Source organism: Ahaetulla prasina, chromosome 4 (genome assembly GCF_028640845.1).
Source record: "Ahaetulla prasina isolate Xishuangbanna chromosome 4, ASM2864084v1, whole genome shotgun sequence".
Taxonomy (NCBI): Eukaryota; Metazoa; Chordata; class Lepidosauria; order Squamata; family Colubridae; genus Ahaetulla; species Ahaetulla prasina.
Genome location: NC_080542.1, coordinates 2,027,668 through 2,047,490, shown reverse-complemented (window position 1 = coordinate 2,047,490; position 19,823 = coordinate 2,027,668). Strand labels below are relative to the sequence as shown.

Sequence of the window (19,823 nt, the reverse complement as noted above, 5' to 3'; positions counted from 1 at the left end):
AGGAGTGGGGAGGGAATGGGGATTTTGCAATATCCTTCCCCAGGAGTGGGGTGGGAATGGGGATTTTGCAGTATCTTTCCCCCAGGAGTGGGGAGGGAATGGGGATTTTGCAGTATCTTTTCCCCAGGAGTGGGGAGGGAATGGAGATTTTGCAGTATCTTTTCCCCAGGAGTGGGGTGGGAATGGGGATTTTGCAGTCCCCTTCCCCCAGGAGTGGGGAGGGAATGGGGATTTTGCAGTATCCTTCCCTGGAGTGGGAAGGGAATGGGGATTTTGTAGTATCCTTCCCTGCAGTGGGAAGGGAATGGGGATTTTGCAGTATCCTTCCCTGGAATGGGAAAGGAATGGAGATTTTGCAGTATCTTTTCCCCTGGAGTGGGGAGGGAATGGGGATTTTGCAGTATCCTTCCCTGGAGTGGGAAGGGAATGGGGATTTTGCAGTATCTTTTCCCCTGGAGTGGGGAGGGAATGGGGATTTTGCAGTATCTTTTCCCCTGGAGTGGGGAGGGAATGGGGATTTTGCAGTATCTTTTCCCCTGGAGTGGGAAAGGAATGGAGATTTTGCAGTATCCTTCCCCCAGGAGTGGGGAGGGAATGGGGATTTTGCAGTATCCTTCCCCTGCCACACCCACCAAGCCACCCCCACAGACCCGGTAGTGAAAACGAAAATGGGATTTTCCCCACTGGTCACATCCATTATTTCCTGCCAAAAGCCGAGCCAGAAAGAAGCCATATTGGTTCTTTCTGTGACCTGGAACACCAGATGTGGGGCCGTTATGCAATCCAGGGGTTTGGCGGGGAATAAGAACCGCCATCATTTTGATGACACACCTCCCGTGTCACAGGTCAAGCAAACATTGACAGGGGAGTTGAAGTCCGCCAGGCTTAAAAGTTGCCAAGGTTGGTCTAGTCTCTTCATAAAAGACCCACAACGTCTGATTTTCAGGCCTTCTGGCCCCATCGGATGTCGGGTTGGGGTGGGTGTGGCCGTTTTTGCCCTCCCCAGGCTCCTAGAAAGGCTCTGGAGCCTGAGGAGAGCACAAAACGGGCCTTCTGGTCCGAAGTCGGGAAACGGGCCATTTCCGGCCTCTGGGGGGGTAGGGAGCCCATTTTTGCCCTCCCCAGGGCTCTGGCGTGCGTGAAGACCAGCTGACGGAAACCAGAAAACCAGGTGGCCGGTGCTCAGGTGCCGAAACACCTACAACTTCTGGTGGCAAGCTGTTCCACCGATTAATTGTTCTACCCGTCAGGGAAACGTCTCCTTAGTTCTAGGTTGCTTCTCTCCTTGGTGAGTTTCCATCTGCTGCTTCTTGTCCTGTGCGGGGTTGGACTAGATGATCTACAAGGTCCCTTCCAACTCTTGTCATTCTAATTCTGTTGTCCTGCCTTCTGGTGCTTTGGAGAATAGGTTGAACCCCCCCCCTCCTCTTCTTTGGGGCAGCCTCTCAAATATCGGAAGGCTGCTATCATGCCCCTCCCCTGGTCCTTCTCGTCATTATTTCTAGTCCTCGACTTAACAACCACAACAGTTAACAAATTTCCGTTGCTAAGCAAGGCTGAACTGACTAAGATAAGTCAGTTCAGCCAGATTTTGTTCCCACGGTTGTTAAGTGAATTGTGCGGACGTTAAACGAATCTCGCTCCACTCTCCCACCCACCCCTCGACTTCGCTTGTCGGAAAGTGGCCGGGGAGGTCACCGATGTTGGTCACATGACCCCGGAGATTGCTAACTCCCGAATTTTGATCTCGCCGCCGCAAGAAATGCTGCGACGGTCGTAAGTCTGAAGACCGATTGTAAGTCGCTTTTTTTCCGTGCCGTTGTAACTTCGAGCGAATGGTTGTAAGTCGAGGATTAACTGTAATATTTCTTCGGGTGGAATCTACCCACCAAGGATAACTTTTTTTGGGGGGGGGGCGCCCCCACATACACCCTCAGCTTGTCTCATTGCAAAATTGCCAATTGTTTTGTGGGTCAAACACACGTCGTTGTAGTGGACCTTGATCTGAGTTCAAAGGCTGATCCCCTGTAATCTAATCGGTTGGGAAATTAAAATCAGGGATCCCAGATCTCTTGGACGTGTAAACGTTTGGCCCAAATTCTGCTTCTCATCTTTGGAGCCATAAATGACATGTCGTAATAACGATGGGTGGAAGAGGTGGGGTGATTGATTAGATGGCCATTAGGGGTTATAAAATAAGGTTAATGAGTGGGTGGCGGGGTGGGGGGGTAGCTCGGCCAAGGGGAAACCATGGATAAACTCTGATAGGCGTGCCAGGTGCGCCAGGTCGCTGGGTGCAACTTGGCAGAAGGTCAGATTCTCGCTTCAAAAATATTTTTGTTTGCAGGTCACCATTCGCACCCGGGGTCCCGGGTGAGTTGAGTCCTACTACTCCCTACTACACCCGTTGGTGACTAAGAGATCTGGACTTCAAATCCCAGAATTCCCCAGCTGGCAAACATTCAGAATAGTCCTTTATCTTTCACCTATCCCCTACAACAACCCTGTGAGGTGGACTGGGCTGAGAGAGTGTGATCAACCCAGTCACCCAGCTGGCTTTCTTGCCCAAGACGAAACTAGAACTCCCCGTCTCCTGGTCATTGGCCCCAAATCACCCAACTGGCTTTCTTGCCCAAGATGAAACTAGAACTCCCTGTCTCCTGGTCATTGGCCCCAAATCATCCAACTGGCTTTCATGTCCAAGACGAAACTAGAACTCCCAGTCTCCTGGTCACTGGCCCCAAATCACCCAACTGGCTTTCTTGCCCAAGACGAAACTAGAACTCCCAGTCTCCTGGTCATTGGCCCCAAATCACCCAACTGGCTTTCTTGCCCAAGAAGAAACTAAAACTCCCGGTCTCCTGATCATTGGCCCCAAATCACCCAACTGGCTTTCTTGCCCAAGAAGAAACTAGAACTCCCCATGTCCTGGTCACTGGCCCCAAATCACCGAACTGGCTTTCTTGGCCAAGACAAAACTAGAACTCCCCGTCTCATGGTCATTGGCCCCAAATCACCCAACTGGCTTTCTTGGCCAAGACAAAACTAGAACTCCCCGTCTCCTGGTCATTGGCCCCAAATCAGCCAACTGGCTTTCTCGCCCAAGACAAAACTAGAACTCCCCATCTCCTGGTCATTGGCCCCAAATCATCCAACTGGCTTTCTTGCCCAAGAAGAAACTAGAACTCCCCGTCTCCTGGTCATTGGCCCCAAATCACCCAAATGGCTTTCTTGCCCAAGACAAAACTAGAACTCCCCGTCTCCTGGTCATTGGCCCCAAATCACCCAACTGGCTTTCTTGCCCAAGACAAAACCAGAATTCCCCGTCTCCTGGTCATTATCCCAAAATCACCCAGCTGGCTTTCACATCTAAGACAGGACTAGAACTCACTGTCTCCTAGTAACTGGCCCAAAGTCACAGATAAAGTGGGAGTAGAACCCACCGTCCAAAATCACCCAGCTAGCTTGATCCTTAAGGCAGGACTAGAACTCCCAGCCACCCTGTTTCTAGTCCAGAATCTTAACCATTAAATCAAACTGGGTCTCGCCAACCTATTCCGCTTTACCATCTGGTTCTGGAGGGGCCTTGGCCCACTCAACTTAGGAAAAGTCCCTGATGCAGGCACACCATCCATGCCCAGGAACTACTAGCCTGGGACTTTAACCTCACTTAACAACCAAAATGTAGGGGCTGAATAATAACCGGAAAGAATTCTATAGGAAATTACATAAAACAATAATGGAGATAGAATGTGAAAATATAAGTTTAATAGGTGATTTTTATCGCAGTGGTAGACGCCAAAAAGACTATAGAACAGTGATGGCTAACCTGTTTGCCGTCGCGTGCCAAAAGCGGGGGAAATGTGGGGGGGGGTTGTGCACGCGCGTGCCCACACCCATAATTCAATGCTTCCCCTTGCCCCCCTCTGCATGCATGCACAAACCCCCCCCGCCCCCGCGGTCCTCCTGCTTTTGGTACGCGACAGCAAAAAGGTTACCGGTGGGCCCGGAAGGCCCGTTTTTCGCCTTCTCCAGGCTCCAGAGCCTTTCTTGGAGCCAGGGGAGGACAAAAACAGCCTCCCCCACTCATCCCTGGAGGCTCTCAGGAGGCCAGAAATGACCCGTTTCCCAAATTCCGGTGGGCCCAGAAGGCCCAAAAATCAGACAGCCGGCACACACAGGCAACGCATGTGCAACACTGGCGCAACGCTCACGTGCCCACAGATATGCTCTGCGTGCCACCTGTGGCCCGCCCGCCCTCGGTTCGCCGTCATGGCTATAGAAGCAGCCAAAGAAGTCAGAAAAAAACGAAGGGAGACTTCCAAATACATTTTGTGATGTGGTACAAGTGTTAGATCTGCAAGACACACGGATTATTAATTAAACAGACCCCATCAATATACCTTCTGTTCGAATACACACCAATCCTGGTCAAGAATTGAGATGGTATGGATGACTCCGGGGACTGAGAAGAGAGATCGAAGAGGTGGAGATAATGACAAATACACGGGCAGACCATAACTTGATAAAAGCGATATGGAGAGGAGGAGGAGGAGGAGGAAGAGGAGGAGGAGGAGAAGAAGAAGGAGGAGAAGGAGAAGGAGACGAAGAAGGAAAAGGAGAAGGAGAAGAAGAAGAAGAGATGGACAATGAACCCAAACGTCTTGAAAGAGAAGGAATGCATGTACATAGTGGAAAAAGAAATGAAACTTTCCTTCAATGAAAACAGGAAAGAAGTAACATCATTGCAAAACGGGTGAGATACGACAAAAGCAGACATTCGAGGACTAACATGATAAGAAAAAATAAGGGAAAATTAGCAACAGCAAAATACACTGCAGGATGCATTTATATTGATATTGATTGTTTCCTGATTGCCACTGTACCCAGTGACTATCATTAAGTGTTGTACCTTATGATTCTTGACGAACGTATCTTTTATGTACACTGAGAGCATATGCACCAAGACAAATTCCTTGTGTGTCCAATCACACTTGGCCAATAAAAATTCTATTCTATTCTATTCTATTCTATTCTATTCCATTCCATTCCATTCCATTCCATATTTTCTTTCCTTTTCTATTCTATTCTATTCTATTCCATATTTTCTTTTCTTTTCTATTCTATTCTATTCTACTCTACTCTACTCTATTCTTAAAAAAAATTACAGTGTTGGAGTATTTACAACTTTTGCAGGCAAGTTGTTCCACCTATCGATTATTCTAACTGTCAGGAAATTTCTCCTTAGTTCTAAGTTGCTTCTCTCCTTGATTAGTTTCCACCCATTGCTTCTTGTTCTACCCTCAGGTGCTTTGGAGAATAGTTTGACTTCCTCTTCTTTGTGGCAGCCCCTGAGATATTGGAAGACTGCTATCATGTCTCCCCTAGTCCTTCTTTTTTCTATTTTTCTATTCTATTCTATTCTATTCTATTCTATTCTATTCTATTCTATTCTAATTCCATTTCATTTTATTCCATTCCATATTTTCTATTCTATTCTATTCTATTCTATTCTATTCTATTCTATTCTATTCCATTTCATTCCATATTTTCTATTCTATTCTATTCTATTCTATTCTATTCTATTCTATTCTATTCTATTCCATTTCATTCCATTCCATATTTTCTATTCTATTCTATTCTATTCTATTCTATTCTATTCTATTCTATTCTATTCTATTCTATTCCATTTCATTCCATATTTTCTATTCTATTCTATTCTATTCTATTCCATTTCATTCCATTCCATATTTTCTATTCTATTCTATTCTATTCTATTTCATTCCATTCCATATTTTCTATTCTATTCTATTCTATTCTATTCTATTCTATTCTATTCTATTCTATTCTATTCTATTCCATTTCATTCCATTCCATTCCATATTTTCTATTCTATTCTATTCTATTCTATTCTATTCTATTCTATTCTATTCTATTCCATTTCATTCCATATTTTCTATTCTATTCTATTCTATTCTATTCTATTCTATTCTATTCTATTCTATTCCATTTCATTCCATTCCATATTTTCTATTCTATTCTATTCTATTCTATTCTATTCTATTCTATTTCATTCCATTCCATATTTTCTATTCTATTCTATTCTATTCTATTCTATTCTATTCTATTCTATTCTATTCTATTCTATTCTATTTCATTCCATTCCATATTTTCTATTCTATTCTATTCTATTCTATTCTATTCTATTCTATTCTATTTCATTCCATTCCATATTTTCTATTCTATTCTATTCTATTCTATTCTATTCTATTCTATTCTATTCCATTTCATTCCATATTTTCTATTCTATTCTATTCTATTCTATTCTATTCTATTCTATTCAAACATTGGAACTAGATCTACAGAAAGAACCTCAAAAAAAAAAAAAAGGAAAAAAGATTTAATAAAACACAGACTAAATTTAATGACACAAGAAGAAAACTTTTTTGAATGGCGAAACAAAACTTTTTTTGAAAATGCAAATAATGGCAGGCAGATGGTTAGCATGTAAGCTAAAAAGAAAAAAGAAAAAAGAGAAGAAAATAATTCATCAACTACAGGATGAGAAGGGAATCCTACCCCACCAGGTGGAAGATAAAAAGAATATAGTCCAAAAATTTTTTTAAAACCCTGTACAGCCAAGAAAACATATCAGAAGACATCACTAAACAGTATCTTAAAAAGGCAGGTCTAACTGAACTATCGGATGCAATGAGAACGATGTTAAATAAAAAAAATAACAATGCTGGAAGTAACCGAAACGGTCAAGAAACAAAAAACCCCAACAAAACTCCAGGCCCAGATGGACTCCATGCGGAATTATACAACATAGTACAAGAATCATTAGATGCCTTAATGTTGGAGTTATATAATGAGGGGTTAGCAGAGGCCAAACTACCCAAATCTTAGTCAAAAGTATATATATCACACTAATACCAAAGGAAGAGACAAGATCATCACCCGATAAAAAAAAATTACAGGCTTATATCACCACTAAATGTTGGCTATAAAATATTTGCCTCCGTAATCTTGAAAGATTGTTAAATGAACTTATCCATCCGGACCAAAAATGGGTTGTTAACCGAAAAGACAGTTGCAAAACAATATGAGAATTATTACGACTGTCTTGGAGTATCGTGAAGCACAAACCGGGAAACAATTAGCACTGATTTTTCTGGACACGCAAAAGGCCTTCGACAATCTGAGCTGGCCGTTTATGATTTTACAATTAAAAAAATACGAACTTTGGGGAGAAATTTGTTAGGTTAGTTATATTCTAACCCAGGGGTCTGCAATCTTAAACACTCAAAAAGAGCAATTTGGACCCGTTTCCCACGGAAAAGAAAACACCTGGAGCCACAAAAACCCTTCCTGTGCCTGACTATTTCTTGAGCAGCCACAAAACGAGCATGTGTAGTTGAAACCCTTCCATACTTCCACCTCTCACAATACTTGACAACACAGTATCAACAGTAGAAACCTTCAAATTTCTAGGTTCTATCATATCGCAAGATCTCAAATGGACAGCTAACATCAAAAACATCATTAAAAAAGGACAACAAAGAATGTTCTTTCTGCGCCAACTCAGTAAGCTCAAACTGCCCAAGGAGCTGCTGATTCAGTTCTACAGAGGAATTATTGAGTCTGTCATTTGCACCTCTATAATTGTCTGGTTCGGTTCTGCAACCCAACAAGAAAAACACAGACTTCAGAGGATAATTAGAACTGCAAAAAAAATAATTGCTACCAACCTGCCTTCCATGGAGGACCTGTATACTGCACGAATCAAGAAGAGGGCCGTGAAAATATTTACAGACCCCTCGCATCCTGGACATAAACTGTTTCAACTCCTACCCTCAAAACGACGCTATAGAGCACTGCACACCAGAACAACTAGACACAAGAACAGTTTTTTCCCGAAGGCCATCACTCTGCTAAACAAATAATTCCCTCAACACTGTCAGACTATTTACTGAATCTGCACTACTATTAATCTTCTCATAGTTCCCATCACCAATCTCTTTCCACTTATGACTGTATGACTATAACTTGTTGCTGGCAATCCTTATGATTTATATTGATATATTGACCATCAATTGTGTTGTAAATGTTGTACCTTGATGAACGTATCTTTTCTTTTATGTTCACTGAGAGCATATGCACCAAGACAAATTCCTTGTGTGTCCAATCACACTTGGCCAATAAAAATTCTATTCTATTCTTCTCTATTAAACATTCTGTTTTCTTTGGAAACTTTTCTTAGATTTATCCATGGTTGGCCTACCAGGAGTTAAAAAGCTCAATAAATCGCCTGTGGCGGGTGTCGCACATTGGCTGTTGCGACATATAGTCTGAGTGACAGGGAGCCTCAGCAGTGGGGTGAAAAAGCCACATGCAGCTCCAGAGCCGCAAGTTGCTGACCCCTGCTCTAATCAACCGGCAAAGGCGATAATAAACGGAGAACTAACAGAAACATTTAACATAACGAAAGGTGTAAGACAAGGATGTCCCCTATCGCCTCTGTTATTTATCTTAACTTTAGAAGCATTACTTGGAAAGATTAGGCAATTATAAAATTATCATGATAAAACGTAGGATGTAAATTATATATATAATTATAATTATACAGATATGTAGGTCTTGGCATATTCAGGTCTTTTCCCGTGTAAGGTTGAGAGTATCTTGGCAACGTTTCAACATGGTCTCACTCATCATCTTCAGGCTGGTGCTTTCGGCTTCATGCTTGTGCGAGCAAAGCGTGGTTGGAGCTGCAGTCTCTCTATAAATACTGGTGGGGAGGTGGGGAGTGTTGCTGTGAGCGGGTTGGTTGGCCGTGTGGTTGCATCTTGACTGGTAGATGGAGTGGGTGTTTGCAGCTTGATCGAGGTGGGGAGTGTTGCTGTGAGCGGGTTGGTTGGCTCTGTGGTTGCATCCTGATTGGTAGACGGAGTGGGTGTTTGCAGATTGGTCGGCTGTTTCGTAGCATCCTGTGTGGGTGTGGTCCTAGTCTTTTGTTCCTGAGCTTTGGTGTTGTGGCCTCTGGAGTTCTGTGATGTGATGTCTTGAGCAGATGGCTGTGATGCAGCATCCCGGGTTTTGGTTTGGCTCCGAGTTTGAGGTCTTGTCATGTGTTCATAGCGTGTGTCAGTTTGCTTTGTGTGGGGATCAGAGGGGGGAGCAGCAGCTGGTGGTGCCAACGTAATCTGGCTTCTGGATGGTGGTTGTATTTCGTCTGTGGGATGGGTTTGGGTTTGAATCTGGTGAGGATGATTGGTGGTAGCGTCATGTGTTATCCTGGGTCCGGTGTCAATTTTCTTGGCTGAGACTTGTTTGTTGACTAGGGCTAGTTTCCAGATGTCTGGTAGGCGGGAGGTATCGTCACATTTGTTCATGATGTGGGGGTTTATATATATCAAAAAAGAGGAACCAACTTCTTCCCTGGTCTAACACCTCAAAGCCACAGGACACGATATTGACTTTAAAAAGACCAGAACTATCGCCAAAACTGAACACTTTAACAACAGAATAATCAGAGAAGCCATCGAGATAGAAAAACGCCCACACAGCATGAACAAACGAGATGATACCTCCCACCTACCAGCCATTTGGAAACCCGCCCTTATTGACAAACGAGTCCCTGACACGAGGAATGACACCAGACCCACACTCACAAGGTCCACACAGGATGTCACCACCACACATCCACCCAGAAAGCAGACCCAAACCCACACTGACCAGGAAGCACGACCAAGGACCAGAAGCCAGAACGCAGCTGCAACATTAGCCATTTCAAACCCCTCAAACCCCTCCAATCCATACATACAGCAGACAGACACCCACTATGAAGATGTAGCACGACCACAAACACGAAGCCAAACAACAGCAATGCAGCTCACCAGCTCAAATCTCCCTGCAACACAGACTAATCTGAGCACAACCAAGCCCCCAGCCAAACAGGACACACCCCCAGCCAATCAGAGCACCAAAAAAACCCCATCCAATCAGAGCACAGCCAAGCTCCCACCCAATCAGTTCAGACCCCCACTAGCAGTTAAAAGGAAGAAACAGCTGCGATCACACATTGCTCCCAGGAGCACGAAGCTGAAGCCTGAAGATGACGAACGAGACTTCGTCGAAACGTCGCCAAGACACTTCCAATTTTACGCGGGAGAAAACCCGAATAACCAAAGACCTATATACAAACACCCGCGAAAACCTCAGAAAATATAAAATATGAATGTATAGGAGTGTTGTAAAGATGGGTACCGTAAAGCGAAGAAAATGGTTAAATAAAAATTTTTTTAAAAAAAGACAAGAAAAAATGGTCGTAGGTTGAGGGCTACCTGTATCAGTGGTGAAATCTAATTTTTTTTACTACCGGTTCTGTGGGAGTGGCTTGGCGGGCTTAGCTTGGCGGGCGTGGCAGGGGAAGGATATTGCAAAATCCCCATTCCCTCCCCACTCCTGGGGGAAGGATCTTGCAAAATCCCCATTCCCTCCCCACTCCTGGGGGAAGGATCTTGCAAAATCCCCATTCCCACCCCACTCCTGGGGGGAAGGATCTTGCAAAATCCCCATTCCCACCCCGCTCCTGGGGGAAGGATCTTGCAAAATCCCCATCCCCACCATCCCACTCCTGGGGGAAGGTTCTTACAAAATCCCCATTCCCACCCCACTCCTGGGGGAAGGATCTTGCAAAATCCCTATTCCCTCCCCACTCCTGGGGGAAGGATCTTGCAAAATCCCCATTCCCACCACCCCACTCCTGGGGGAAGGATCTTGCAAAATCCCCATTCCCACCCCACTCCTGGGGGAAGGATCTTGCAAAATCCCCATTCCCACCCCACTCCTGGGGGGAAGGATCTTGCAAAATCCCCATTCCCATCACCCCACTCCTGGGGGAAGGATCTTGCAAAATCCCCATTCCCTCCCCACTCCTGGGGGAAGGATCTTGCAAAATCCCCATTCCCTCCCCACTCCTGGGGCCAGCCAAAGGTGGCATTTGCCAGTTCTCTGAACTACTGAAAATTTCCGCTACCGATTCCCCGCAACCTGTCGGAACCTGCTGGATCTGTAGATCAGTAGATGATCTCACCTCTGTCCTGTCTATTCCTCGCTTCTTTTTAATCCATTTTAATATTTATTTATTTTATTTATTTTATTTTGTCACAACAATATATGTAGGTATCATACAAAAAGATTATATAGTAAATAAACATATATATATATGGGTAAATATAAGGAGGTATAAGCATATATATAGGAAGGAGAAAAGAAAAAAAAAACAATAGGACAGGAACGGTAGGCACGTTTGTGCGCTTATGCACGCCCCTTATGCTCCTCTTAGGAATGGGGTGAGGTCAATAGTAGAAAGTTTTTGGATAAAACTTCTAGGATTATGGGAAGAGACCACAGAGTCAGGTAAAGTATTCCAAGCACTGATGATTCTGTTACAGAAGTCATATTTTCTGCAATCTAGATTAAAGCGGTTGACATTAAGTTTAAATCTATTAGTTGCTCTAGTATTATTGCAATTAAAGCTGAAGTAGTCTTTGACGGGAAGGACATTACAATAGATGATTCTGTGAGTTAAGCTTTAGGTCTTGTCGAAGGCGACGGAGTTGCAAGTTTTCTAAGCCTAGGATTTCAAGTCTGGTGGGATAATGTATTTTGTTGTTTACAGAGGAATGGAGAACTCTTCTTGTAAAATATTTCTGGACACGTTCAATTGTATTGATGTCAGAGATGTGGTGAGGGTTCCAAACATCAAGGTTCCAACGTAAAAACCTATAAAGAGTGACTTATAAAGTTGTAAAAGGCAGGGCTAAAAAAAAACCTTTGTAAAGAAATCCATAAACCGTCCTGGCACCTTCCTAGCCAGGGCGAGTGTAATAGCCGCACCCTTTTCCACGTGACTGGCATCTGGCCCTCTGCAACCACCCACTGGGAATTCCCCCCCCCCTCTGCGCTGGGCAGGGCAGGAGTGGACAAACCTGCCTGGATTTTGTTGGCCGGAGCCACTTTGGAGCTGCCTCCCTCCCAGCCAGACCGATGGAGTGTTTCATCCGGCCGGCCACCAGCAAGGACTGTGAGGTGCTCATGAGCTTCATAAAGGTGAGGATAGGCGAAAGCCGGACTTTTCGGATCTTCTTTCAAGCCAGGATTGGACCGTGGTTTGTCTGGGCTCTCTTAGAGTCTCTCTTGCCTTCGGTCCCAGGAAGAAAGGGAAGGGAAGGAAGAAAAGAGGGAGGAAAGGAAAGGAAAGAAAAAGGAAAGTGAAGCGAAGGAGAAAAGGGGATAGGGAAGGAAAGGAAAGGAGAAAAAGGGAAGGGAAAGGAAAGGAGAAAGAGGAAAAGAAAGAAGGAAAGAAAGAGGGAGGAAAGGAAAGGAAAAGGGAAGGAAAGGGAAGGAAGACAAGTGGAAGGAAAAGAATGGAAAGAAAAGGTAAGGAAGAAAGGAAGGAGGGAGAAAAGAAAGGAAAGGAAGAAAAGAGAGAGGAAAGGAAAGAAAAAGGCACGGGGAGGGGAAAAAGGGGGGGGAAAGGAGAAAAGAGGGAGGAAAGGAAAGGGAAGAAAAAGGGAAGGGAAGGAAGAAAAGAGGGAGGAAAAGAAAAGGAAGGAAGGAAAGAAAAGAGGGAGGAAAGGAAAGGAAGAAAAGAGGGAGGAAAGGAAAGAAAAAGGGAAGGGAAAGAAAAGGAAAGGAGAAAAGAGGGAAGGGAAGGAGAGAGGGAAGAAGGAAGGGAAAAAATAGAAAGAAAGGAGAAAGAGCCTTCTAATCCTTTCTTCTTTAGAATAGAATAGAATAGAATAGAATAGAATAGAATAGAATAGAATAGAATAGAATAACAGAGTTGGAAGGGACCTTGGAGGTCTTCTAGTCCAACCCCCTGCCCAGGCAGGAAACCCTACACCACTTCAGACAAATGGCTATCCAACATTTTCTTAAAAATTTCCAGTGTTGGAGCATTCACAACTTCTGCAGGCAAGTCGTTCCACTGATTAATTGTTCTAACTGTCAGGAAATTTCTCCTTAGTTCTAAATTGCATCTCTCCTGGATTAGTTTCCACCCATTGCTTCTTGTTCTGCCCTCAGGTGCTTTGGAGAACAGCTTGCTTGCTTGCGTTCCTTCCTTCTTTCCTTCCTTCCTTCCTTCCTTCCTTCCTTCCCATTGGACAATGATTTGTCCAGGATGGTATAATAGCATCAAGGGATCGATTAGAAGACCTCCACGTATCCTTTCCAGCTCTATGATTTTATGATCTGTTCATCCATCCGTCTTTAGGTTTGCCTATCAAGTACCTACCTAATTACCTGCCCATCCATCCATCCATCCATTCATCCTTCCTTCCTTCCTTCCTATCTATGCATCTCTCTCTCTCTCTCTCTCTCTCTTGCAGAACAAAGAATCTTAAGTTGGCAGGTGAACCCACACCTGGCACCTGAATTGTTCCAGATTTAGTGACAGGAGCAAAAAAGGGCCAGATCAAATCCACAGAACACCTATTTGGGTGGGGGGGTTGGATTAGATGACCTTCAAGGTCCCTTACAACTCCGTTAATCTGTTTAAATCTGTTTCGATGGATAGAAGCCCCAAAGAGCCGAATGGCCTCTTGTTGAGGTTTTCCAGCAACCAAGAAAAGAGGAAAAATAAATTCAGAATGAGCGGCCTCTTATCTCCGATTTGGTTCGGTCCGATGTTCAACCTGTCCAAGTGGGGGAATCATGGGGGGGCTTGATGATTTTAATAAAGAACCCCTGAGTCCTTCGGGAGAAGGGCGGTATACAAATTAAAACATTATTATTATTATTATTATTATTATTATTATTATTATTATTATTATTATTATTATTATTATTATTATTATTATTATTATTTCTAATTATTCCGAGGGATCCCAACTAGAACAAGGAAAGTAAAGTTAAATTTTGCTGCCTGCGTAATTTCTCAAATAAGTCCTTGACTAACGGCTGCAACTGAGCTCCAACATGTCCCTTGGTTCACTTAAAGACCGTTGTTAAGCGAGCTGCGTCCCGTTTTATGACCTTTTGTTGCCACGGTCGTTAAGCGAATCACGCTGTCCTTGTTAAGTGAGAAACACGGCCGCTCAGTGAATCTCATTGACTCATTGGCTCATCGGAAGGTTACAAAAAGGGGGAATCGTGTGACCCCGGGACGCTGCAGCCGTCGTAAGTGCGAGTCGGTACATGAACGCTGCGAGGGTCTAGGAAAACGGTCCCAAGTCGTGTTTTTTTCCAGCGTTGTACCTTCGCATGGTCATAATTGGAGGACTGCCTTATTGGTTCAAGCCCCCCCCCCCCGCTGCATCTGGGATTCTGGACAAGGTTGGAATTTGGGGGTTCGAGCCCCCCCCGATCCCCAGGATGTCTTCATATAACAACCCCTCTAATTCTACTCCCTCCTCAGGAAATTGCGGAATATCATAATTTATTGCACGAGGTCTCGATCAACGCGGAAGGTAAGGATTTATTTTGGAGAGCATTTTTGGGGGGGGTCGGGGGGTTGGGGGGGGGAATCCAGCTCCCCTCCCCTGGGGAATTTCAGGCTTTGGGGGGGGTGATGATGGTGGGGGGCAGAGCTGGGGGTGGCCAATGGCCAGGGAGAGCTTACACCTTTGGCCAGTGGGGGAAATCAGGAGTGGATTTTTGGGTGTGGTTGCATTTTGGTTACATTCTGTGTCTGTTTCTCTTCCTCCCCTTCTCTCCCTCCTTCCTTCTTTCTCCAAATTCTCCTCCTTTCTTCCTTCCTTCTCCTTTCTTTCTCCCTTCTTCTTCTTTCTCCTCCTCCTCCATCACTTCTTCTCCTTCTCGTCCTCCTAATGGCCCTCCTTCTCCTCACCCTTCTCCTCCTAATTCTCCTCCTTTCTTCTTCTGTTCTTCCTCTCTTCCTTTTTTCTTTCTTCTCCTCCTCCTCCTAATTTTCTTTCTTCTCCCCTCCTCCTCCACCTCTTTTCCCCCCTCCCAACTCTCCTTCTCAATCTCTTCTTTCACCTCCTCCTCCCTTCCTTTCTTCCTTCGTTCTTTCTCCATTCTTCTTCCTCCTACTCCTTTCTTCCTTGTCCTTCGTCTCCCCCCAAATTCTCCTTCATCACCTCTTCTTCTCCTTATCCCTCCTCCTCTACCTTTCTTCCTTTCTCCTTCTCCTCTCTTTCTTTTCCTCCTTCCTTCCTCTTCCTAATTCTACATCTCTGTCTCTTCTTCTTCTGCCTCCTCCTCCCTCCCTCCTTTCTTTCATTCTTTCTCCATTCTTCTTCCTCCTTTCCACTGTCCTTCTCCTCCTCCATCTCTTCTTCTTACACTTCCCTCTCTTCCTCCTAATTTTCTTCCTCCATTCTTCATCCTCCTCCTCCTTTCTTCTTCTTCCTAATTTTCCTTTTCCCTCTCTTCTTCATACACTTCCTCCTCGCTTCCTCCTTTCTTCCTCCTCCTCCTCCTAACTCTCCTTCTCTCTCTCTTCTTCCACCTACCACCTCCTCCTTCTTCCTTCCTTCTTCTTCCTTCATTCTTCCTCCATTCTTCTTCTTCCTCCTCCTTTCTTCCTCTTCCTCCTCCTCCTCCTAACTCTGCTTCTCTATCTTTTCTTCCTCTTCCTCCCTGTCCTAGATTTGAGAGCAGATGGCTTTGGCCAAGATCCCTTCTTCAAATGTCTCATGGCTGAACTGCCCCCCGAAAACTCCTCCAAGCCGGGTAAGAGCTGTTCCCTCCCCCAATTCCGCCCCCCCAAGTGTAAAACTTCCAAATACTGAAAATTCATCAAAGCATCAATCTTAAGGTCACCATAAAATCACTTAATAATAATAATAATAATAATAATAATAATAATAATAATAATAATAATAATAATAATAATAATAATAATAATAATAATAATAATAATAATAATAATAATATTTTAATTTATAGACCGCCCTTCTCCCGAAGGACTCAGGGCGGTGAACAGCCAGTTAAAATACAAAGCAAACCCATACAATAATTAAAAACTACCCCTAAAAAACTTATTCAATTGGCAAAACTAAAATACAATTACACCCTATAAAATCACTAAAATTTAAAAACCCCAATAAAACCATTTAAAAGTTTTTAAAAATTTAATACTTAAAATTTAATACTTAAATTTAAAACTTAATATTTATGGTAACATAAAATAAAATATTGTGAGCAATGACCAGAATGGAGTCAGATTACACATCCGAGGGTCACTTGTGCACAAGGCGCTGAGTTTTTGCCCTGTTAGTTAGTCCTCGACTTACAACCGTTCATTTAGTGGCCGTTCCAAGTTATCACAGCACTGAAAAAAGCAACTTATGACCGTTTTCCACACTTACGACCGTTGCAGCATTCCCCCTAAGCAAAATTCAGACGCTTGGGCAATTGACTTGTATTTATGACGGTCAGAGTGTCCCGGGAGTCCCCCTAAGTCAGGGGTCTGCAAACTTGGCTCCTTTAAGACTTGTGGACTTCAACTCCCAGAATCTTTGCTGGCTGAGGGACTCTGGGAGTTGAAGTCCACAAGTCTTAAAGGAGCCAAGTTTGCAGACCCCTGCCCTAAGTGAACGCAGAATGTTTACCTTGTGATGCGATCCAGTTGTGTTATTTAACTGCCCCCCAAATTTTGTATTTTGCATTTGAACTCTGCTGGTCTTTATCAAAATGTGAGGCAAATGTGCCAGACGATAAATTCATAAACTTATCGTTTTACTCCCAATGCAGGGCGCCCGATCGGCTACGCCTTGTACTACAAGGGCTACTGCGTCAACCACGGAAAAATTGTATATTTGGAAAATGTCTACGTGGTACCGGAATTTCGGGGTAGGTTAAAAATGATCATGTCGGACTCGCCGAGGGTCGCTTTATTATCGTGCGATGGGTGGCATATAAATTTAATCAACAAGACAAAAACAAGCAAAATAAGTCCAAGATAACTTTTAAAAGTTGGTTTTGATGAGCAAGGCCTATCGGACTAATAGCATTTATATGGTCTTGCCAGTTGGAATGATTCATGCCAGCTGGGGAATTCTGGGAGTCCGTCCATCTTAAAGCATGCCAGCTGGGAATTCTGGGAGTTGAAGTCCCAGCGTGCCAGCTAGGAATTCTGGGAGTTGAAGTCCATTCACCTTAAGAAATACCAGCTAGGGAATTCTGGGAGTCGCAATCCATCCATATTAAGGTATGCCAGCTGGGAATTTTGGGAGTTGAAGTCTATCCACCTTAAGAAATACCAGCCAGGGAATTCTGGGAGTCGCAATCCATCCACCTTATAGTTGGCATATTTGAAATACCCTAAATAGAGTGTTTCCAAAGAAAATGATAGCAATTATTGGACTTTTTTAAAATATATATATATATATATATATATATATATATATATATATATATATGTAATTGGCATGGCCCTTTTGGGGCAGCGCCCTGACTTCTTTGTGATTTCTTCCCCAGATAAAGGAATCGGAAAGCAGTTGCTGGTGAAACTTGCCGAAGTAAGTTCGGAATGTAAAACCTTCTCAGGATTTGCGTTACGATGGCATTGAGGACTAGTGTCTTGTCCTTTCAGGACTTCCCCAAATAAAGAATTGTTGTCCCTTTCTCAGGAAAGACAGATACAGATAGACCTTGACCTACAACAGTTTGTTCAGTGACTGTTCGAAGTTACGACGGCACTGGGCTTTTTCCACACATACGACTTTTTCACACATACGACCGTCGCAAGCGAAATTCAGGCGCTCGGCAGCTGACTCATATTTATGACGGTTGCAGCCTCCCAGGGTTCATGCGACGCCCCGCCCAAATGGGGAAAGCCAGATTACTTAACAACCCTGTCACTAATTTAACAACTGTAATTCATTTAACGACGGGAGCAAGGAAGGTCACCAAATTTTTTAAATTTTTCGAATTTTAATAATTTTAATTGGGGTATTTTATTTATGGGTCAAATTTGACGGTTTTACTTTTCGGCCATTTATAGAATAGGTTATTTTAACTGTGGTTTTAATTTGTATATTGTACTGTTTTAATCTGGCTGTACACCGCCCTGAGTCCTTCAGGAGAAGGGCGGTATAAAAATCTAAATAATAAATAAATAAATAAATAAATAAATAAACAGGGCAAAACTCGCTGAACCACTGGCCCACTTAGCGACAGCAATTTTGGGCTCAGCTGTGGTCGTAAGTCGAGGACTACCTGCACCCCATCAGAACTCTGGCCGCTGGGGGATTGGCCGTAAGACGAGGACGCCCTGCCCTGTTGGGTCAGATAAAAGAAGCACAGAGCCTGCAGGTTCAGTAGCAGTCTACCAGCCGGGGAACAGGGTGGGACAGGCCAATTTCCTTACTGTGTGGATGCAACCTGGGAAGCAAGCTGCTGTTTTAGTCAGAGTCACCTGTGAAATTGGGCACTGAGTATCATGTCTATTTTTCTCTGGCTTGGCAGGTGGCGCTGGCCGCCGGTTGCACGGGCATGAAATTTAGCACCATGGAGAGCAACCAGCGAGCGAAGAGGTTGTACCTGCGGCTCGGAGCCCAAGACACCACCGAGTCCTTGGCCTGGCACTGCATGGAGTTTAACAAAGAGGGCCTGCAGAGGCTCGTCCAGGGCGGGCGGGCATCGTGAGTGCGCCCCAGGCCGACTCAGGAGGAGGAAGAGGAGGAGGAAGAACAGCGCTAATGCCAAGATCAGAAAAACAGGATTTTATCAGCCTTAGCAGCTTCTAAGATCTCTGGAATTCAATTCCTAGATTTCCACTGTTTGTGGACTCCAGGCAGCAGGCTTGGACTTCAACTCCCAGAATTCCCCAGCCAGCATTTGTAGACTTCGACTCCCAGAAATCCCCAGCCAGTGTTCCTGGACTTCCACTCCCAGAATTATCCAGGCAGCATTAGTGGATTTCAGCTCCCAGAAATCCCCAGGTAGCATTTCTGGACTTCAACTCCCATAATTCCTTAGCTAGGATTTGTAGACTTCGATTCCCAGAATTCAGAATTCCCCAGCCATTATGTCTGGATTTCAACTCCCAGAAATCCCCAGCCAGCATTCCTGGACTTCAACACCCAGAATTCTCCAGCCAGCATTTGTGGATTTCAGCTCCCAGAATTCCCCAGCCAGCATTGACCCGACTTCAACTCCCAGAATTCCTCAGCTAGCAATGGTAGACTTCGTCTCCCAGAATTCAGAATTCTGCAGCCATTATGTCTGGATTTCAACTCCCAGAATTCCCCAGTTAGGAATGACAAGCACAGCTCTTTCCCGCCCCAAAACCAACATTTAATATTTTCTTTGCCTATATAAAAAACTAATAATTCCTCCTCTCCCAAATTAACATTTTTAAAACAAGAAGGGTTACTTCTATTTTCTGCTTTTTAATAAAATCTCTGAATCAGAAAAAGTGTTAGGAGACTCCTGATATTTTTTACAGCTTTTATCTCTGAGCATAAAAATGTGCCCCCCCCCCCCTGTATCAGAATTAAGTCTTGCTCCTTCCTGCCAAGTTACTAGTCCACAATGTTTTATTTGCATTGTGGTTAGGGATGACGGGAGTTATAATCCAAAATTAGTCAAAGGTGATTTGATTAAGGTTGGAGGCCAATTTTTAGGGGGTCTCCCTGTAGAGTCCCCAGTGTTTTTCAACTTTAGTCACTTTTAAGACTTCTGGACTGCAACTCCCAGAATTCCTCAGCCAGCCATACTGGCTGGGGAATTCTGGGGGCTGCAGTCCAGACGTTTTAAAGTGAAAAAACACTGACCACAAACACAATCACGCCCAATCCCCCAAAATATGAACTCGACACCCCAAATTCAAGAAGCAAACGTAG

The 19,823-nt window shown here is 44.2% G+C and overlaps 2 protein-coding genes across 2 annotated transcripts in view; both read left to right on the top strand.

The window, feature by feature from the left end:
* Positions 1-19,823, top strand: part of ATP1B2 (ATPase Na+/K+ transporting subunit beta 2) — a 193,345-nt gene that overhangs the window by 67,947 nt on the left and 105,575 nt on the right. The window lies entirely within an intron of this gene.
* Positions 11,243-19,661, top strand: LOC131197478 (thialysine N-epsilon-acetyltransferase-like). Its single transcript, XM_058181592.1, has 6 exons — positions 11,243-12,114; positions 14,426-14,477; positions 15,622-15,705; positions 16,729-16,827; positions 17,455-17,495; positions 18,445-19,661. Exons 1-6 carry the CDS (start codon positions 12,052-12,054, stop codon positions 18,622-18,624), a joined length of 519 nt encoding a protein of 172 aa, XP_058037575.1. The 5' UTR covers positions 11,243-12,051; the 3' UTR covers positions 18,625-19,661.